General features: G+C 33.4%; 1 protein-coding gene across 5 annotated transcripts in view; it reads left to right on the forward strand.

Annotated features, from left to right (window-relative positions):
* Positions 1-23,613, forward strand: part of MIPOL1 (mirror-image polydactyly 1) — a 343,108-nt gene that overhangs the window by 149,663 nt on the left and 169,832 nt on the right. For all 5 annotated transcript variants that reach the window (XM_013046227.2, XM_004773315.3, XM_013046226.2 and 2 more), the window contains one exon: positions 15,779-15,886. In XM_013046227.2, the coding sequence (XP_012901681.1) occupies positions 15,779-15,886 (108 nt within the window). The remainder of the gene's footprint in view (positions 1-15,778; positions 15,887-23,613) is intronic.

Raw genomic sequence — 23,613 nt, forward strand, 5'->3', positions numbered from 1 at the left:
GCACACTGTGGAGGAAGAGTTCACTGCTGAGGAAGTGTTTAGAAATTTGCATACACACTTCCATTTCCTATTAACCATTCTAGAAATTTAAGTTCACAGATATTAGAAAAGATATATTGAAAGTTATAGAAAATTGGAAAGGAACAAATATTCCATTGGTTGTCGTCAATTTGGAACAAATGAAACTTATCATTCAGTTTCTTTTTTGCAGCAATTTTTCTCTCAATAGGAAAAGTTGCTTTTGTTGTCTTGAAAAATGGTAGAGGGTTCTTGCCAGGATAGAGTCATTATTGCTAATCTTGCCATGCCTCAAAAAACAATTATAAAATTGGAAAAAATGTCTGAACCACAGGCGGCACAGAAATTCACAGAGTGAACTCAGTGATTCCTCTGGTATTGTGCCTACAGTCACTCTTCCTGACTCAGGAAGGTAGAACTCAAGCAGAGCATTGGCATTACTGCACTAAGGAAGAAAATTAAATCTATGTACTTGAAGCACCTGAAATTTGCAGATGATATTAAATGAGAGGTAACTGCATATCTTAGATGTCTTACCATAGACCATCCACAATGTCTAGCATAAAATTAAAAATACTAGAAGCAGGAAAATGTGACTCATAATCTAGAGAAAATAGTCCATAGAAGTAAATCTTGACATACTTAAATATGTTAAAAATTGCAAGTACTCATTTTATATTTCTTCAAAGACTGAAAAGAAAGATTATCCTAATGAGTGAATTGATGGGAAATATCAGAAAGGAAACAAACTCTAGAAAGAACCTAACTGTAAAAACTGCAACATCTGAAGTAAAAATTTCGGTGGACAAACTTAGAAATTTATAGACTGTACAATAAAAGGCTAATGAACTTGAAGACCAGTCAATAGAAATTATCCAACCTGAAGTAAAGAGGAAAAAATGAAAATAAAAGAACACAACCTTAATGGTCTGTGGTACAATATCAAGCAGTCTAACATGTACGCAGATGGAGTCCCTGAAGAAGAGAAAATGTGAGGCAGAATAATATTTGAAAAAGGAATTTCTGAAGCCTTTTCAAATTTGGTAAAAACAAGCTTACAGGGGCACCTGGATGGCGCAGTCAGTTGAATGTTTGACTCTTGGTTTTGGCTCAGGTCATGATCTCAGAGTTGTAGGATCCAGGTGCCCACCTGGGCTCTCTGCTCAGCAGGGAGCCTGCTCCCAACCCTTCCCACCCCCATCCCCATGCCCCTCTCTGCCTACTTGTGATCTCTGTCTGTCAAATAAATAAATAAAATCTTTTTTAAAAAATGCAATAATCAAGATGAGTCTTGTGCCTATACAAATCAGTATGACAGTGTAGAGAGCCCAGAAATAGAACTACTCACATGTAATCACTTAATTTTTTTCATTTTAATAACTATATTGAGATTCAAATGCCATTTACACATTTCATGTACAATTCAATATTTTTTATTTTATTTACAGAATTGTGCATTCCCACAATTTTAGGATATTTTGATCAATCCCTAAGGAAACCCCATACCCACAGTTAGTCATTCCTATTAATTCCCCCCAATTACTCCTCCCCCAGACCTATGTAACCAGTAACCTGCTATCTGTCCCAATAGATTTGCTTAATCTGGACATTTTATATAATGGAATCATGTATGTGGTTTTTGTGACTTGCTTCTTTCTATTTAAATAATGTATTTAAAGTTCATCCATGTGGTAACATGTATTAGTTCTTTAATTGTTAAATTAATACTTCTGTTGAATAATAATTAAATGGACATACCACATTTTGTTTATTCATTGGTCAGTTGATGAACAATTGAACTTATACTTTGTGGTTATTTTAAGTAATGATACCATGAACATCCATTTACAAGTTTTTGTGTGGAGATATATTTTCTTTGTGTATATACCTGGCAGTAGAATTTTTGGATCATATGGTAACAGGAGTTATGTATGTTTGACATTCTGATGAGCTATTGTTTGTTTTTATGTTCCTGGCTTATTTCACTTTTTACTGTAATGTGCTCAATACTGTAGAATGAATCAGAATTTCCTCCACTTTAAGGCTGAATAATATTCCACTGGTAATATATAACACATTGTGTTTATTTTTCCACCAGTAGACACTTGGATTACCTCTACCTATGATTATTGTGAAAAATGCTGCTAGGAACATGGGTGTACAAATATATTTTGAGACTGTGCTTTTGTTCTTTTGAGTTTATACCCAGAAGTGGATCTGCTGCATCATATAGTAATTCTGTTTTTACTTTTTTGAGGAACTGCAGTACTGTTATAACCACACCATTTTATATTCTCATGAACGGTGCGCAAGCCTCTCAGTATCTCCACATCATCAGTGACACTTATTTTCTCTTTCTTTCTTCTTTTCTTTCCCTTTCTTTCTCTCCCTCTTCCTTGTCTCCCTTCCCTTCGCTTTCCTTCCCTCCCTCCCTTCATCTCTTTCTTTTCTTTTCTTTTCTTCTCTTTTCTTTTTCTCTCTCTCTTTCTTTCTTTCTTTCTTTCTTTCTTTCTTTCTTTCTTTCTTTCTCTTTCGTCTTTCTTTTTCTTTTATAATACGATCCTAATGAGTGTGAGAGAGTATCTTATTGTGGTTTTGCTTGGAAATTTTGTAATGATTGCTGATGGTAAACATCTTTACATACATATATTGGCCATTTGTATGTCATCTTTGGAGAAATATCTTCCTATTCTTCTTCCTATTCTTTGCACACTTATTAATCAGATGTATTTTTTTGTTTTTGAGTTATAGAAGTCCTTGAAATATTCTACATACTAATCTCTCACTAAATATGTAATTTACTGATATTTTCATCTGGTCCATGAAGTGTCTTTTCAGTCTGTTGATTGTGTTCTTTGAAAAGTTTTTAATTTTGATATAGTCCAGTTTATCTGTTTTGTGTTTTGTTGCATGTGCTTTTGGTATCCTATCCAGGAAATGATTGCCAAACCTAATGTGAACCTTTTCCCTTATATTTTTGTCTAAGAGTTGTGTAATTTTAGCTCTTACATATATTTATGTATGTGATCTGTATTGAGTTGATTTTTGTATATGGTATAAGGTAAGTGTTCAACTTCATTATTTTGCATGTGGATATCCAGTCTTCCTAATACCATTTCTTGAAAAAACTCTCCTTTCCTCCACTCTATGGTCTTAACACCCTTATGAAAGATTATTTGATGGTACATACAGTGGTTTATTCCTGGACTTTCTATTCTGTTCTATGGTCTGTCTACATGTCTGCCTTTATGCCAGTACCACACTCTGGATTATTGTAGCCTTGTATGAGTTTTGAAATCAGCATATGTTAGGTCTTATTGGTGAATTGACCCTTTTATCTTTGTAACAGTTTTTGACTTAAAATCTACTTGCCTGATGTTATTATAGCCACTCCTGCTCTTTTTTGGCTCCTATTTGTATGGAATATCTTTTTCTACATCTTCACTTTAAGCCTTTTTATGTCCTTAGATGTAAAGTGAATCTCTCACAGACCACAATTGGGTCCTGTTGCTTTTTTTTTTTTTTTTTTAAATCTATTCTGTCAATGTCCTTTGATTGAGGAATTTATTTCAGTTACATTTAAAGTAATTACTGATAGAGAAGGACACACTGTTACTATTTTGTTCCTTGTTCTCTAAAAGGCTTATAGTTTCTTCAGCCCACATTTCCTCCCTTACTGCCTGCCTTAGTTTTCAGGGAATGAAAATAAATCATTCCCTACTCATTTCCTTTTGTGTTTAATTCTGTAGATATTTTCTTTTTAGTTTTCCATGTGATTACATAAAGTATTCTAAAAAGTTATAGCAATTTAATTTATAACCTCATTCAGTAGAAATTATGCTTTTACTGCCTCCACACTTTGTGTTGTCACACATTACATTTTTATATATCAGGTACTCATTAATTTTTAAATTTATTTTTATGCTTTACCTTTAAATTCTGTAAAAGAACAAAACGTAGATTTATAATTATTTTTATGCTTTTGTTTTTAAATTCTGTAAAAGAATAAAAAGTAGGTTTATAAACCAAAATTACAGTAATACTGATTTTTGTACTTGTCCATATGTTTACCTCTACTAGAGAACTTATAATCTCATATGGCCTTTTATTTATTGTCTAATGTCCTTTCATTTTATCTTGAAGGACTCCTTTTAGCATTTCTTGTTAGGGCAGATTAATGTTAATAAACTTCCTTAGTTTTTGTTTATCTGAGAATGTCTTAGTGTTGTCCTCATTTTTTGTTTTTTAAAGATTTTATTTATTTATTTTCAATAGAGAGAGATTACAAATAGAGAGGTAGGCAGAGGGGGAGGGAGAAGCAGGCCCCCTGCTGAGCAGAGAGCCTGATGCAGGACTAGATCCCAGGACCCTGAGATCATGACCAGAGCCGAAGGCAGCGGCTTAACCTACTGAGCCACCCAGGCACCCCTGTTGTCCTTATTTTTGACAGACATTTTTGCCAGATATGGAATTCTTATTTGACAGGGTATTGGACTTTCCCCCCCACCCATTCACCAGTTTAAATATATCATTCCACTGCTTTCTGTCTGGCCTGCAAGAATACCTACTGGTAATCTTATTAAACATCTCTTGTACACAAAGAGTTCTTTTTTTTTTTTTTTTTTGATGCTTCTAAGATTGTTTGGTTTTTACTCTCAGTGGCTTGATTATAATGTATCTTACTATGGGTCTCTCTAGAGTTCTCCTATTTGGAGTTTGTTGAATTTCCTGTAATTTTTAACATCCTGTATTTTCTCAAATTTGGGAGATTTTCAGCCATTATTTTTTCAAATGAACCCTCTGACACCTTTCTCTCCTTCTTCCACTTTCTTTGAATCCTATAATATACTAGTCCACTTGATAGGACCATAAATCCCTTAGGCTTTATTATTTTTTCTTTTTGCTCCTCAGACAATAATTTCAAATTAACTTGGTTTAGGTTCACTGGTTCTTTATTCCGTCTGTTTGAGTATGCAGTTGAACACTTTTAGTGAATTTTTCTATTCAGATAATGTGTTTTTCAGCTCCATAATGTCTGTTTTGTTTTGTGTTGTTTGTTGTTATTTTTAGTAATTGTTTTAATTTATTGGTATCCTCATTCTGCTCATATACTGCTGTCCTGATATTGTTTAATTTTCTTTTCATGTTCTCCTCTATGTCATTGAGCATACTTAAGACAGTTGTTTAAAGTCTTTGCCCAATAAGTTTAAGGCCTGTGTTTCTTTAGGGTTGGCTTCTAAGGATTTATTTTGTTCCTTCAAGTAGGCCATGATTCCTTGTTTCTTTGAATGCCTTCTGATTTTTTTGCCATTGAAAATTGATCATTTGAATAAATATGCATATCTCCCAGTCTTTGTGGACTGGCTCTATGCTAATCAGATGAGGTGACGTCTCAAGTTTTCTTGGGCCTTTTCTGGAGAGGCATCTTCTCTGGGCCTATATATGCTTTTTTTTTTTTTTTTTTTTTAGTTTTTCCCTGTACTTGGTTGCTTTAAACATCCTTAATTTCCTTGAGTCTCACACTTGCTTCTTTGTAGGGCCTTAGATATCTATAGCTGTATTCTGCTAATAATTTCTTGATTCCACACATCTAAGGCTCTGCAGTTCTCCCGTAGTTCTCATTAGCTACGGTGTCTACTACTGTTTTCAGCAACATTCAACTTAATAGCCAAACTATGCCTTTGTTCCCATCAGCACTCCATTTGTATATGTTCTTTAGAGAAATGTTTGTATTCTAATCCTTTGACCATTATTTAGTTATGTGTTTATTCTTTGTGTTCTTGAGTTGTAACAGTTCTTTATATATTATATATTATACATGTAAGCTTTTTATCACATACAGCATTTGTAAAATTTTTCACTTTATGATATATGAGACAAAAAGTTTTTTATTGTGATGAAGTCCATTTTATATTTTTTTATTTAATGTCACTTGAGGTCTTAGAAGGTTATGGTTAACCCAGTGTCAACTAAGATTTACTCCTAAGTTTTTTATCTTAAGATAAATTTTTACTCCCAAGGTGTTTTCTCCAAGATTTTTATAGTTTTGGCTTTTACATTCAGTTCTGTGATCAATGTTAATTTTTCTGTATGTCTTAAGAAGTTGTCTAACTTCATGCTTTTGCTTGGGGCACTTGATTGATTTTAGACCAGGACATCAGGTCAGTCTGCTGAGGAGAGGCAAGTCAGTAAATAGTGGTGCAATAGGTGGATATCAGTATGGAACCAAAAGGACTCTTCATGCTGTAATCAAAAATAAAGTCAAGGTAGATTGTAGAGCTAAACAAGAAAGCTAAAACTTGAGAGATACAGTTAGAAAATTTAGAAAAATGTCTTTATTACATTGGGATAGCCAGACATTTTTTAAAAGACGGAAATAGCTCTAAACATAATGAAAAAATTTGATAATTCTGCCTTTAATAAAATTAAAAATTAATACTCTTCAAAGGCCAACTTTTAAGAAAATGAAAAGGTAAGCCATACCTGGGAGAAAATATTTATAATTCATATATCTGACAAAGGACTTATATTAAATTTTAAATAATTCCCACAAATAGATAATAAGAAGATAAACAACCCCCCCCAAAAAATGGGCAGAAGACTAAAGGAGAAAGTTCACAAATATCCAATAAACACATGAAAATATTATAATTTGTGAATAGGAAAATATAAATTTAAATGTGATACTCTATCTCATATACTATGGCATCTGAAATTAAAAAATTGACAACAAATATTGGTGAGGATGTCAGCAACCAAATTCTAAACCATTGCTAATCTGAGTATAAGATGGTACAACCTGTTTTGAAAATTGCTCAGCAGTCTCTTATACAGTGGAACAATATCCACTCTGTAACATAGCAAATTCCATTTCTAGATGTTTACCCAAGGAAAATGAAAATAAATGTACATTGTAAGACTTTTAGAGGAATGTTTATAGGAGCTCATTCAAAATATCCAAATACTGAAAACAACTCAAGTGCCATTTCGTTAACAGGAAAGTAGATTATAGTATATTCATAAATGGAATACTGTTTTGCAAGAAAAGAATGAACTATTGAGGCATACAAACATATATGAATTAACAATATATAGTTGATTGAAATAAGTCAAACAAAAGGTTATAGACTTAAAAGTTACATTGTTTTTTATGAAGGTAAAGAATAGGTGAAATGATCCATGGTATTTCAAAACAAAACAATGGTAGTTTATGGCTCTCAATGTAGATTAGCTGAAATTTGTCTAGATTTATAAATCTGTCTAAAAATAAATGAAGTATTCCCTTGAAATCTGTGCATTTTGCTCTATATAAATTTCATCTAAAATAAAACCCTGTCGTTTTTCCTCTGGTTTTTTGGCCCTGTTTAACTATCTAGCATCTTGGTCTCTTACTACTATTCTTTCCTTATTATGACCCTACTTGCATTATCATACTGCTGCTGTATCCCAAACTTTTGAAGATGTTGACTTTATGCTTCTTAATTGGGAGGTAGTTGAAAGGCATATCGTTAAATAGTCATTGCTTACATTTATAATTTTTCATCTTAGGAAACATAAATAATGCTACTTTTCTCTATATTTTAGAAATTAGTTATTTTTAATTCTATATACTTTTTTCTGATTTTTTCAGATATTTTTTATGCTGCATTTATGCTTGTCGGTATATGATTGCCTAAATACTGTTTAGCGCATATGCCTTTAATTTTGAAAGGAAATTAATATGAAAAAATTAGAATTCTTTCAATGAAATTCACATTATTTATTTAATAAACATGCATTAGATAGCTTCAATAAACGAGGTGTTAGGTTTGCCCCAGGATCATAAGTGGATGTGAGGGACAGATGGAGAATTTAGCATATCCAAATTAGACCAAAGTGTGCAGTTGGTGAGGAAGAGAAAATATTAAATGAACCTGGGCCATGAAATTCTGCTGTTATTTTCCAAACTTGGTTTTAATTCTGGAAGTAATGGGAGACCCAATAAAGGATACCAAAATGTTAGGTAGGAGTTAGTGTGATCAATCAGAGATGTATTCTAGAAATAGCTCTCTGAAATATTTATTAGCTCTGAGATGCAACCTGAAAACACATGCACTCATTGGGTATGAATGAATTGTGTTAAAAGATAATAATTCTAGGGGTGCCTGGGTGGCTCAGTAGGTTAAGCCTCTGTCTACTGCTCGGGTCATGATCTCAGGGTCCTGGGATCGAGCCCCGCATCAGGCTCTCTGCTCAGCAGGGAGAATGCTTCCCCCTCTCTCTCTGCCTGCCTCTCTGCCTGCTTGTGATCTCTCTCTCTCTCTTTCTCTGTCAAATAAATAAATAAAATATATTTTTTTAAAAAGATAATAATTCTACATACTGGCTAGTCCATATTCCATTCTGATCTATGTTGAATATTTTCTTATGTCAGATCTATGTACTACTTTAAAAATTATCTGTATCTCTAATTGTTCAACATTCAATTTTAAAATGTCATCATCTTTAACTTTTTCTGTAGTCCTTTTGCTATGGGACATATGTGTGCATGTTACACATTTTTGTGAGAAACTACACTGCATGAATTACACTGCATGACATTGAATCCTTATTAGTTGCATGACTTTGAAGAAGTTATTTTTACTCTCTGCTTCTACTTCCTTTTGTTCTATTATTACAATATCTAACTCATAGGGTCCACATGAAATTTGCTGATTAAGACATATGAAGTGTTTAGGACAGGGCCTGGCACATACTAATTTTCACTAAGAGTTGAGTGATTATCATTAATATTATGTGTATTAATCTTTATTGTGATATAGAGATGCAAACCATGATTTCTTCTAATGAATAGTTTTTTATGAATACAACTCATATAATAAACAATATTACAAAAATTATATTTTAGCAGTAACTGGGTGGCTCAGTCATTGGGCATCTGCCTTCAGCTTAGGTCATGATCCCAGGGTCCTGGAATTGAGCCCCATACCGGGCTCCATGCTCAGCTGGAAGCCTGCTTCTCCCTCTCTCACTCCCTATTTGTGTTCCCTCTCTCACTGTGTCTCTGTCAAATAAATAAATAAAACGTTTTTAAAAAATTATATTTTAATAACAGCATACTAAATAAATACCTACATACATGTTGATACCTTTGAAAATAATTGTCATTTTACTAACCTTTTTACTTTGTGACTTAAAATGTTTCTTTAATCTTTTTTCAAATAATTCAGTAGTTCAAAATGAGTATGAGGGCAGCTGGGTGTCTCAGTGGGTTAAGTGTCTGACCATTGATTTTAGCTCAGGTCTCCATCTGAAGGCAGTGAATTCAAGCCCTGTGTTGAGCTCCACACTTGGTGTGGAGCTTACTTTAAAAAAAGAGAGTATGAATTAGTGTATTTGTTTTTAAATCCCTAGTTATTTACTTTCTTATGGTGTTTTTGAAATATGTATATGTAATTAAGATTTTTATATGTATAAATCTGTAGCAACATGTCATTTCCTGGCATGTTGCCTGGTGGTTGCTGGTATATTGTCTAGTGGGTGTTCAATGAATATTTGCTGAATAACTATGTTTTCTATATGTTTTATATGTGTGTGCATTTGTGTATTTATGTACACATCTTCTACAGTACATGTGGTTTTAGAGACTCATTCACATAATTATTGTTTTTCTTTTTTAATTGTTGGTATTTTAAAACCTCTGAGTATTGTATAAATATTTATTTAAACCAAGTTACTGATATTTTTCCAGAGCTTTGAAGAAACAATTTACTCTTTGAATTTGAAAACTCTTTATTCCAAGTTATTGCAGTGTGAGAAATGCATTCTAGTTATTGTTTTTAAAGCTAAAGTGAAGTGATTTTTAAGGATTCTTCTAAATGAAGAAGAATAAAAACTTATTTATATAATCCTAAGTGCTTCTAAACATCTGCAGTTCAAAGTACATAATTCACATTGACACCAAAGTGTAGTTTCTGTTTTGACTGGAAGAGCCTGGTATTATTTTTTTGTCTGCAAAGGAAAGAATTGCATAGCATCCAGGGGGGAAGACATTTGATTGTGTACAATCAAAATGATCTGTGACTGAAAGCAGATTGCACAGGAGAAATGGCAGCTGTTAAAAACTTACACAATATTAGAGAACTTTTTGTTAAAAACTTAAGGCATGGTAATCTTTCAGAAAGTACACATAAAGTAAAAACAATCATAGCAATGTATTGTCTGCTTCTTCAAAATTTACAATAGCAAGTAAGAGGAAATTTCTGCTGAAAACAGATCTTATATTAAATATGGGCCAAATTCAGTTTATAAAAATTTGCTATCAATTTTTATGTTTTGTATGTTTAGTTCACTTGCACTGTAGAATTAGTTTTGGTTGTAGAGAAAAATGTAATGCTTTTCTTATTAGTGAACTTAGTAACCATAGATCTCCGAGCCCTTGACATATTTGTACTCTGCCACAACTGTTCAGCTTTTTTATTTCTATCTTCTCAAGTTGTTTCGAAGGAACTTTACCAGACATAATATCCTTTTTGTCTCTAAATTTTATTGTGTCTTTCTAAAAGATATCAACTGTTGCTTAAAATATAACTTCATTATCACATAAATATTAACAAATAAAGAATATTGTGAAATATCCAATTAGTTTTCAAATTCCAGTGATCTCATAAATACTGTAACTTTCTTCTTTATTTTGAATCTGTATTTAATAGGAACTACACACTGCAGATGATTGAATTGATTCTTAACACTATTTTTAATTTATATATTCCCCTTCTATCTCTTTTTTCCCTTAAATTTTAAAATTTTATTTATTTATTTTTTAAAGTAGGCTCCTCGCCCAGCATGGAGCCCAGCATAGGGCTTGAACTCGCAATCCTGAGATAAAGACCTATACGCTTAACTGACTGAGCCACCCTGACACCCCCTTGGAATTTATTTTTTAAACAAAACAAGTCATTTTTCTTGTAGAGTTACTGTGTTTATTCATTGCATCTCCTTAGTGTCATTTAATATGTTCCTCTCTATTCTATACGTATGGCAATTTGATCTATAGCTTGATCAGTAACTATGTTACTAGCAGTTTCAGTGCTATATTAATGATCTCATTATAGGAATGATTTCATAATTGTAGTATTCTAACATTCCCTTTTTTTTATTAGCTTGAATACTTGTGTAGTGATATTCTTACCTATTGTTTGTTTACCTAGTGGTAATGTTTATATAAGAAATAGAAGATAAATTCTTGACTTACTAGTATTCCCCAACAGTGATATAATTAGCTTTTTAAAATTTTCATTGTCATTATGATCTCTAATTAAACATATAATGTGTGTTACAATGTATTTCAGTTACTATCCTTATAGGATCATATTCTCTTCTCTTTAGCTGGTGGGGGACTTTTTAGGTTGTCTCCTGAATCCTTTCTGAGTCTCTTTGCTTTCTGAGTCTCTCTGATAGTTCCTTTGTACTGATTTTTTTTTTTAAAGACTTTATTTATTTGACAGAGATCACAAGTAGGCAGAGAGGCAGGCAGAGAGAGAGGAGGAAGCAGGCTCCCCGCTGAGCAGAGAGCCCGATGCAGGGCTGGATCCCAAGACCCTGGGATCATGACCTGAGCCCAAGGCAGAGGCTTTAACCCACTGAGCTACCCAGGCACTCTGTACTGATTTTTAAATACAAAACTTCTGCTAAGAACATGTATTCTTGGATCATATTGTACATTTCTTGTCCCAGAGCTGGAGTCAGCCATATATCCAGTCCTATATCTTTAGTAAGAAATGGTACTCGATGGGGCGCCTGAGTGGCTCAGTGGGTTAAAGCCTCTGCCTCCAGCTCAGGTAATGATCCCAGGGTCCTGGGATTGAGCCCCACATTGGGCTCTCCACTCCACGGGGAGCTTGCTTTCTCCTCTCTCTCTCTGCCTGCCTCTGCCTACTTGTGGTATCTGTCAAATAAATAAATAAATAAAATCTTTAAAAAAAAAATGGTACTCGGACCCACATGATATTGTGCTGGGAGTGCTCATTGCTACTGGTTACCTGTTATTTCTACCCTTTTCAATGGGCAAAAGTAGGAAATACATAAACACACATTTTTTAAAGATAAAATTCTTTGTATCCTTGTACTGACGCTTCCAGTTCAAATTCTGAACTAAAAGGTGTTTTATCTTTCATCTTTATCTTTGGTCTCATATGATAAGAATTCTAGTTCTCAAGGACTCTGTTACAGTATACTGATAGCATTTACTTAAGTTCAATTTGAGTGTAAAAAAAATTTTTTAAGGGGTACCTGGGTGGCTCAGTTGCTTAAGCATCTGACTCTTGATTTTGGCTTAGCTCATGATCTCAGGGTCCTGGGATCAAGCCACATCTGGCTCTCTGCACTGCAGGGAGGGGAGTCTGCTTGTCTCCCTGTCCTATCATCCCACCCCCCACTCAAGCATGCTTTCTCTCCCTCTCCCTCTCTGTAAAATAAAATAAATAAATCTTTTAAAAAATAAAAATTAAAAAAATTTTAAAATATAAAAAATGTCAGAAATCTCCTAGGTCTCAATTTATTCACTAGAACTTTTAAGGATATTAATACTTGGCAGAATATGACCAAGGAAAGTATTGTGTTACTTTTTTTTTTTTTAGTGAATTTCTTTTTATTTCTTTTTTTACCAATTTTTTTATATAATTTTTTATTTTTTATAAACATATATTTTTATCCCCAGGGGTACAGGTCTGTGAATCACCAGGTTTACACACTTCACAGCACTCACCAAAGCAAATACCCTAATTGTTACTTCAAAATAAAACTCTAAAACCATAGCACAAATTATATATTTCTTTTTTTTTTTAAGATTTTATTTATTTGGGGCACCTGGGTGGCTCAGCGGGTTAAAGCCTCTGCCTTCGGCTCAGGTCATGATCTCAGGGTCCTGGGATCGAGTCCTGCATCGGGCTCTCTGCTCAGCGGGGAGCCTGCTTCCTCCTCTCTCTCTGCCTGCCTCTCTGCCTACTTGTGATCTCTGTCTGTCAAATAAATAAAAAGAAAATATTTTTTTTAAAAAGGCTTTATTTATTTATTTTTCAGAGAGAGATACAGTGAGAGAGGGAACAAGCAGGGGGAATGGGAGAGGGAGAAGCAGGCTCCTTGCTGAACAGGCAGCCCAATGTGAGATTTTATTTATTTGAGGCGCCTGGGTGGCTCAGCGGGTAAAAGCCTCTGCCTTCAGCTCAGGTCATGATCTCAGGACCCTGGGATCATGACCTGAGCCGAAGGCAGACACTTAATGCCTGAGCCACCCAAGTGCCCCCAAATTCTATATTTCTTGATTTAAGGACATACATTTTCTCTAGCATTTGTCTTGTTTCTTTTCATTCATAAAAGTAGGTAGGATCACTAAACACTTGAATGGGTAACCCTTTAGGACACTTGCTAGTTTGAGTGGTACCTGGACCTTAATTTTCTATCCCTCTTGTACTTCATGGCCTTGAAAACTGAGCTCAAGTATCCAATGTGGGCAAATGTCCTCGGTTCAAAAATAGCTTTATTGTTCTTAAGCCATACTTCTCTGTTTGGCTATAGTATTTCACATTTTGTGTATATGTAGGTAGGAAAAAAGTTTCTATCCTTGTCTTTTACTTAGGAACATAAAAAATAGATGGTCAGATGACTTGTAACCATGATTTCTCACTTTCTCCAGATAGACTCTTGATGTTTCTGCATTTTCTCCTGTATTCTTCCTGTTTCTCCTCTTTCAGCTTATAAATTCAGGTTCCCCAAATAAGCCCAATTCAGATGTCATCTGCTCCATGAAACATTCTTTTATTCCATAGCCAAATTACTTACCCTACCTTTGTAACATCATAGGTCATGTTTAGCCATTCCATTCAAGTACTTAATATGTAATAATTTCATATTAAAATTAATGAAAATATAGAGGATAATTCTAGCAAAGAATACTTCTACTAGATTGTGATGCTCACTGCTATGTCTTAATTCATTTTCATGCCTCATAACTTGTGTCTTCACAAAACACATTTGTATTTTGGCTGCATTTGTGACCAAATATTTGAATTGTTACAGGCTTAAAAGGGAGCTATAGAGTTTAACTTGTAAAAAATCATGTGTCCCTTCCAAATAAGGGCCAGATGATGTCATGTGATAAAGGTTTCACTCAAATAATTTTTTAAAATGTGGTAAGTGAATTTAGTTGTCACACAGCACATGTTGGAATAGACACGGCAACCCAACCTGAAATGGTCTACCACCATATCAGTTAATACTTTATTGTATTTACAGAACTTAATTTCAATAAAACTTTATCTGCTAAATTAAATTAATATTTTAAAGTCTTCATTTTGTGATTATTTTACTTCATTTATGAATGTATTTTGGTTTTATAATTACATATGCAGGCATGTATACTCTGTGTTAGAGTTCTAAAACATCATTGTGTAAGTCAGTATCACCAGTTTGGTAAACTTTTTCTATTAAATGGATTTATATCTTACTCAAGCAAGAGAAATACTGATATCGACTAAAGAATATTATACAGGTCAGAGGCAAAAGAAATCAATGTCAGATGCCAATTCGGATTATGACTGTATCCGGAATGTGTCAAATAATGATTTTTAATTCATTAGGACAACTAGCCATTTTTCAAATCATCTAAAATTTTATCTAGGTCTTGAATCAATATGTGTATTTACTTATTGGCTGTTACTTAAATATGCTAATTTTTAGTTTAGTTTAGTTTTGTTTTTTAATAATCTCTGCATCCAATTTGGGGCTCAAACTCATGATCCCAAAATCAAGAGTTACATACTCCATCGAACTGAGCTGGCCAGGCAGTCCTTAAATATTCTAATTTAAAAATAGATGACTTGAAAAAAAAAAATAGATGACTTGAGGAGTGATTGTTAACTTTTTCCTGAAAGATGGGGTTAGTACTGTATTCCTAGCTAATCCCCCAAATATCTTCATGTAGGTCTGACTTACAACACATGACTTTATGTCCTGTACAATTATTGTATAAAATGTTTGTTGTATTTTTATGAAGATCTTGTATTCAAATGGCATGGCATTTTAGTTATTTTTTCAACATAGTTGCCCATTTATGCTTTTATTTAACATTTTTAAAATTATATTTTCATGTGTTCCCAGTAAGTCAAAATGTCATTTCATGTTTGTTATCACTTGTTTTAGTTAAAAACAAGGTTTAGTCAAAATAGAAATTAAAAATACTTATTTCCTTAGTTGTTTCCAAACCTTGTAACATTATATAGTCATTACTTTTTTCCATACACAATTATGCTTTTGGATGTTTCTAAAAATCTGAAAAATCTCTTACTGTATATATTATGATAATTGTTATTTTTAAAAACTTCATAAAAATTCATCACGGAATACCATAATGTGGTTTACGTAGAACCCATTTGCTTTTTAGAAGCATGGTTTATTCAGCCAAGATATACAATAAAAACCATTTGATCAGTGAAGAAAATATTTTTCAATGTAGGTTGACCTTAATTTTATGAAAAAATAAGAATTTTTCTAATTTTATGGTAGTATTTAGATTAATAAAAGACAAATGGAATTGCAGCTGAATTACCAGACTACCATAAACCTATGTTCATAATCATCGTTACTTTTAACTTACTATTCTTGTTGCAAAAGATACCTTGTCTTTTAGAGAATGCAGTGGTATTATTTACATTAATTCATGTGGCTTGTTTGAAAAAAAAATGCTATAACTCCTTTACTTAATGGGATTCTTCCCCTGTGGCAGTGCAAACGGCTAGAGCAGGAGCTTCATCATCTGAAAGAGCAGAACCAGACTTCAGCAAACAACATGAGACATCTGACTGCTGAAAACAATCAGGAACGTGCTCTGAAGGTAAATCTCCATTCCTTCTTACAGGCAAATTAAGGTTGTAAGCCCTTGGTGCCAGCTTTCTGGGCTGCATATATCAGTTGTGTACATTTCAGCAGAAGTGAGCTGTGGTGTTTGCCAACAACCCCTTCTTTAAACACAGATACAGCACCCTTCTGTTATGGTATTATTTTATTTCGTGTATGTGTACATGAAAACAACATATTTTCTGAATTTTGAGTGGTGCTATATTAATACTTTGGGTATGTGTTCATTCTGTTGCTGATTTTATGATGTCCCATACTCTTTTGTAGTTAGTAAAAAGTGGCCACACTAAAAGGGAAGAAAATTAAACCATGAGCCTTTTCTTCGCATCAATATTTATTACACTAATCTTGTGATATTATTCACCCACAAACTGACAATCCCTGAAGGGTATGTGAATATGTTTGGGAATTGAAATAGTTCTTAAAATGTTACTTATTACAAGAAAAGTAAGAAAATATAGTCTGGTAGAACTTGAAACAAGTGAAGTGTATCTTTCATGACAAGAGATTCTGTTTCATTTTAACAGAGATCCAATAATCACGAAAAAGAACGTCACTTTGATTCTACTGATTATGTATTTTTTCTTATGGTACTTATGACTTTCTATTCTCCTTCTTTGTCTCTGTCCCAGTTCCTAGCATAGCACCTGTGGCATAGTAGTGGTTCCTGCCCTCAAGGCGCTTACTTTCTCAATAACTGATTAAAAATAAAAACAAAGCCATATCCACAAGAAACAGAAAAGATTCATCCCTGTTGTGATTGTGCAGTAAGAAATAATGTGCCATCAAGAATATTGTATTGTACTTTGTTGCCTTAAATCCATTTTTGCTACAAATTACAGGAGACTATTATGGCATTAGCAGTGTAACTCACTAAACCAGAATTACCCACCAAAATTGAGAATAATGGTGACATTTTGAAGTGGAAAATATTTTTCATCTATCCAAAAAGTGTGAAGTTTGGTTGAAATCAGATTTTTCTACAAATGTGTTTAGCTTCATTTTTAAATTCTCAGTGAATAGTTAGGAAGGTGTAGTAACTTTGTTACCGTTGTTCAATGTGCTTTCTCTTCTTTTCTCTCAGATTTATAGACTAGAACAATAACTTGGAAGGAAAGGAAATGAAGGTTCTTGATCACTTTTTAATTACTATAAGGAATTTACCATGATATGATTAAAATCTAGTATAATTTTTTTCAAAGGTATACTTGCAGATCAAAAGTAACTTTATTTTAAAGGCAGCTTCCACTAATAGTGCCAATTTATTATCAGCATCAGGGGACAGATTTCATGTGCTGTATGTAACATGGCTATTTCCATATAAAAACAGACCTAGAATTAAAATTCTAATTTGTTAAGTACATGATAATACCACGCTCCTTATTCTCACTTTCTTTTTTGTGTATTTGTGTTAAATTGAATTAAATGGCACCTGCTATTTATGGAGAGAAAGAAATGCACATTTCTATGAGGTCATTAAAAGGTTAGATGTAGACCAAAAAACCAGGAAGTTCAAAACCAAACAAAACAAAATCCCTATAAAATAGGAATCTCTATAAACTATAGACTATATAAGACAATATATAAGAAAAGCTAAATTTTTACTCCTGACAAATAAACTGTCTTAAAATCTTTTCTAGTATCTCACCTTTTTCTGCAAAAGTGTCAGATTTTCCTGTTGTCTTTATCCATTCACTAGCCAACTTGAGCTTTTTGTAGAGTAAGGATGGGAGAAAGAATTTTTTAAAACTCATCAATTTAATCCGTTTTAAAGCTCTAGTATTCATTTTGGCTCTTTAAAAATGTCTGTCTTGTATAACACTGGCTTTGAATCATTTTTTAGTTATTTAACGCTATACTTTCTCATGAGAAACCTCAAATTTATTATATATTTATATCTGCTTTATTCTCAATCATTTTTTTAATGTTCTTTATTTGGTGCTTCTGTTATCGCACACTGATATTTTCAAGTTGCCTTATAATTTCTGAATAATAAGTGTATTACCAAGCTATCTGATGAATCTCTTCATCTCCTTTCTCAGCAGTATGCCTGTCTTTTACAGTCCACTTACCTTTTTTTTGTTAACTCATTCAGTATTTAGTTAGTATCTAAATAAGCTTTATGAAGAAATTTTAAAAAGAGTCACTGTCTCTAGGAGCTTTCAGTCAGTCAATAATATTTCTAGTATTTTATTATGAATAATACTATTATTGATATCAGTAAAAGGTAAATTTGACTAGGATAAGAGCTGAAAAATTAATGCTTTATTTAATTGTATAATGCTGAAATTCATAAAGGAAACATTTCATAAAAGAAATGTTTGGGAAAAATCCAAGCTAATGATCATATATAGAACTTTCCAATTGATTATGACAAATACCTGATTATCATACAAGGAAATACTTTTTAATATTATAGTGCTGTTCAAATAATAAATCTTTAATTATTCTAGTCACCTGGAAACTCTAAATTATTTTTATGGCTGAGCATAAATTTGGATTTTTGGTGATCATGTAAACATTATTTTTGAAGTAGCATGGAATTATACTAGCTAAATTTGCTATCATGGCATTTCCCCCTATTTTTATAATGTTTGCAGTTTTCTCTACAAAGTAAAACACAATGGTACATATGGGATGAAGGACTAAATTTATACTGATACTAGTCTATACCTTGAGAGTTACTTTAAGGAAAAAAAAAAGAGCTTATTGTCTCATTTAAAATAAATTTTACTGGGGCGCCTGGGTGGCTCAGTGAGTTAAAAGCCTCTACCTTCGGCTCGGGTAATGATCTCAGGGTCCTGGAATCGAGTTCCACATTGGGCTCTCTGCTCAGCAGGGAGCCTGCTTCCTCCTCTCTCTCTGCCTGCTTCTCTGCCTACTTGTGATCTCTGTCTGTCAAATAATTAAATAAAATCTTAAAAACAAATAAATAAATTTTACTTATTTAGGTTAAAAAATTGGTTTCTTGAAGCACACAGTTTTGGACATTTACTGTTTTTAAATAAATTTACATTAATCATAAATATACAGACATAGTCTTAATAAGAAATTTCACATATACTGCCTTTTTTCCTTTTTCGTGTTATTTATTTATCTTCTTTATCATACATTTTTAACTTCCTACAGTTGGGCTTCTCTACTGTAATTCCATTGAAAGCCATTCATTCTTAGATTTTAAGTGACCTCTGATGATTAAACTTGTGAAACTTCTTATCTTTCCTACTCAGTATCTCTGTCAATGTAACTAGAAAACACTTCCATTTTGTTGGCCCTGCTCTTTTGAAAACTTTCCTATAGTTCTTTATTGCTATATACTCATCATTTTTTTCTTTGACTATTGTGCTTTAGATGGTGCCTCCTTTTCTACCTATTCCCAAGTTATGTGATTAGGCCATTATTATTCTTTAAAAAACAACAACAACAAAACTAGAGCAGTTGAAGATTCAGAGCAGAATTGAGCAGAATGCAGAGTTCCCACAGACCTCCTGCCTTCACACGTGAACATGCCCCCAGCACCCAACTCCAGAGTGGTATATTTGTTTTCAGTTCACAAATCTGTATCAGTATAACCCACAGTCCATAGTTCACATTAAATGTACACGACATTTATCTACTATTATAGTATCATACACAGCCATTTCACTCTAAAAATCCTCTGTGCTCTACCTATTTATTTCCTCTCCTCCTAATACCTGCCAGCCATTAATCTTTTTACCATTTCCATAGTTTTGCCTTTTCCAGAATGTCATGCAGTATCATGGAATTATACAGTATGTATTCATTTATACAGTATGTATTCATTTAAACTTTTACCCTACATTTTGATGGTTTTGTAGCTCATCTGTTTTAATGTTTGGTATTCCATTTTCTGGGTGTACACAGTTTATTTATCTGCTCTCCTACTGAAGGATATCTTGGTTGCTTCCAGATTTGGGGAGATATGAATAAAGTTGCTATGAACATCCAGTTGCAGAATTTTTTGGACATAGCTTTTCAGCTCATTTAGATAAGTACCAAGGACTGCAGTTGCTTGATTGTATGATAAGAATATATTTAGTTTTGTAAGAAATTACGAAACTGTCTTCCAAAGTAGCGGTATCATTTTTCATTCCTTCCAGTAATGAGTGAGTTTTTGTTGTTGCACTTTCTCATTAGCTTGTGGAGTTTCTTTTATTGTAGACTTGTTTGTTCCAATTTCTTCCATTCCTACAATATCACCTATTATTTATATCCTAATGACTACCTCTTCTGCCCTTCCACTTAGATATCTTAATGTTTCCTTAACCTCAATGAGTTTGAAAACAAATCCCTAATTTGACTCCCTAAGCCTTTTCTCCCTGGAAAGAAGTAAGGACCTGAGACTAACACTATTGACTGTATAACTTAACATTTATTCCCAATCATATTCTCCTTTGTTTGTCTTTATTATAGAAGCAGAAGAAGTTAAACACTTTTTTAGCCTTTCTTTTTGCCAGTGTAGCATTAGAGGAATTCTGCAGCAGGGGAGAGAGATGTTAGAGTGTCCCTGGAAAAGTTTTTGTTTTCCTCACATAGGATGGGTGTAGCAGGCACCATTCCTTTTCTTCTTATTACCTTGAACACTTCCTTGCTGCTGGGAAGTGCAGTAGCCATTTTATAACCATGAAGAAAATGCCAAGGGAAGCTGGCCATTAACATCAGTTGAGCCCCTTAGCCAATGAGCCGCTTGGAGAACATTAAGCACCCATGCCCTGATTTCTTTTTCTGTTGATAGACATGCCCTATATTTTAAATTGCTCTTAATAGTTTTCCAGTATTTACTTCCAAACTGATCAGTTAATATCCATTAATCAATGATAATAGATTAATAATTAATTAATAATCATGCTCCTTAGACATGTAGACCAATACAGTTGACATAATTTTCTTATTCTTTTTAAGCTGTGAGCCACCATAAATCAGTGGAACTTACAGTATTTTCAATTCTGAAACAATGATTCCTCTTCTATTTTCCCTCCTATTTTTATTATCTTACCTTTCCCCTATGTCGGGTTCATGATCTAGACGATAGTAGTACAGACATAGCTCATTTTATTGTGCTTTACTTTATTGCACTTAACATATAATACATTTTTTACAAAGTGAAGGTTAGTGGCAACCCTATGCCAGGCAAGGCTATCAGAGCCATTTTTTCAACAGCATTTGCTCACTTTGTGTCTCTGAGTCACATTTTGGTAACTGTTGTGCAATATTTCACTTTTTCATTAGTGTTCTATTTGTTCGGTGATCTGTGATCAGTGATTACAACTCACTGAAAGCTCAGATAATGGTTATCATTTTTTAACAATAAAGTATTTTTTAATTAAGGTATGTATGTACATTTCGTCTTTTTAGACGTAATGCTATTGCACACTTAATAGACTATAGTATAGTTAAACATAACTTTTATATGCACTGGGAGATTAAAAAAAAAATTCACTTGAGTTGCTCTATTGCAATATTCGCTTTATTGCAGAGGTCTAGAACCAAACACGTAATGCTTCTGAAGTCTATCTGTTCCCTCCTAGACTCTCTGTCCTCAGTTTCTTACCTCTCTAACCAGTTGTCACTTTCATTTGCTATCATTCTAAAACACAAATGACACTTTGCTACTCAGAAACTTTCACTGTCTTGCATTTTCAACAGTATGAGAAAATAGAGATATCCTGAATGATCCTTCTGATTAAAAAAAAATGAAAAAGGATGGCTAAAATTTACAATTTAAGTATATTTTACAACAACATTATAAAGAAGGCAGAAGATAAGGAATTTACAAAGGCCTAAAACAAAGTAGAAATGGGGGTGGGGTGGGGGGAGGGGAACATGAGAAGTAAGTGATTACCTGAAGTTTTTTTTTCACCCTGAGAGCATTTGTCAAACCTTGGTGAATTTTCCATTTTAATGGTTTCAAGGGCAAGACAAAGAGAGATAGAGCCTGGAGCCTGTTTAAGCCAGAGAGTGTAATAAGATAGCCTTTCTTGAAGCTGGTATCTTAATGGCCACACCATTAGTGTTCAGGTGAACAAGAGTCAAGCCATTCCTACAAAATAAGGTAACAAAGAACTTTGACTTTCTTGACTGTGAAGGGAGTGAAATCGCTGAGAATTCATCTGTCTTCCTTGGCCAGCTTTCAGGTAGGCAGGTTTAGAACCACACAGGTTACCTGAATTCTTGATATATGTGTAGTTCTAAAAGCTGAGGATTTAATTAAAGTAGTCCTATCCTGGAGGGGCCCACAGACAACAAACCAAAGCAAATTACCTTCCATTTACCCTTTAATATTTCTTATAGATAAAATTTCAAAGACCCAGAGCTATCAAAAAACACATAGGACTTCCAGTGAAAGTTAGTGAAAACATAGGCAGCAGAACCATATACTTCAGCCACAAATAGTTCAGATTTTTTAATTATTCGTCACAGAATATAACACAAGTATTTAAGTAATATCTTTAAAAATAGATCCTTGAAAATAGCAGCAAGGAAAATGACCAAAAATGATCACATGAATTTAGGAAAACTAATGAGATTGAATTTGCAGAAATTAATAAAGTAATTAAAATTAAGCAGCAGATAGATTTAACAGCAGATTACATTCAATGTAAGAAACTATTAGTGAACTGGAAGATGGATCTGAACCAACTATGGAAATGGAAGCCAGAAAGATGAAGAAATGAGACTTATAAAATAGATGTTAAAGGACACAAATGATAGAGTGAAAAGATCTAAAATAAATTGTTTAGAATTCTAGAGTAGATGATATGGGGAACAGGGAAAAGACAATATACAGAGAAATCATGACTGAGCATCTTCCAGAATTGTCAAATGACGAAAGCCTTAGATCTAGGGATACCAGATGAATTCCAACTATGACAAATTAGGAGAAACTGCAGAACATTGAAGTTAAAGCTCTTAAGAACAATCATTAGAAAAGACATATTTAACAAAGGAATGGCATTTAGACTCACTGACTTCTTAATAATCATAATAGAATAATTTCTTAAATACCCTGAAAGCAACAATAGGAATAATTCGTTAAATATGTAGAGAGAAATTAATTGTCAAGAGCAAGATTGAAATAATGGTCAGATAAATAAAAAAAAAACTTCAGTTACTTTCTGTTATGTGCAGAGTATAATCCAAACCTCCTAATAAAAGACTTAAGAATTTAAGACTCCACCCTATAATTTTAGCCTGTGTTTTTACTTCTGTTTTCTTTGTTTTACTTTCTTTTTTACTTTCCTTTTTGGTTTTTTAACTATTTCTCTCTTTATGGTCTTAATACACCCTAACCATCTTTCCACTGCTTCCTAAAGTGTCAGGTCTTTAATTTCCTCTAGTCTTTACTTCTTTTATGACTTTTATTTAATTCTGTCTCTAGTATCAGTTGACTGCTTATGTGCCATCTCTAAATCAAAAACTTCAGGGTGCCTGGGTGGCTCAGTCTGTTAAGTGTCTGCCTTTCAGCTCAGGTCAGGATTCCAGGGTCCTGGGATCAAGCTCCTTGCTCAGCAGGTGAGTCTGCTTCTCCCTCTCCCTCCCTGCCCGCTCATGCTCTCTCTCTCTCACTCTCACTCTGTCTCTCAAAAATAAATAAATAAATAGATAGATAGATAAATCAAAAACTTCTTGAGCATAGGGATTACAGCCTTTTCAGGTTGCTTTTCTCTTGGAATTTAGCACATT

Source organism: Mustela putorius, unplaced genomic scaffold (genome assembly GCF_011764305.1).
Source record: "Mustela putorius furo isolate JIRA1106 unplaced genomic scaffold, ASM1176430v1.1 tig00003898_pilon_pilon_pilon, whole genome shotgun sequence".
NCBI classification, from domain to species: domain Eukaryota; kingdom Metazoa; phylum Chordata; class Mammalia; order Carnivora; family Mustelidae; genus Mustela; species Mustela putorius.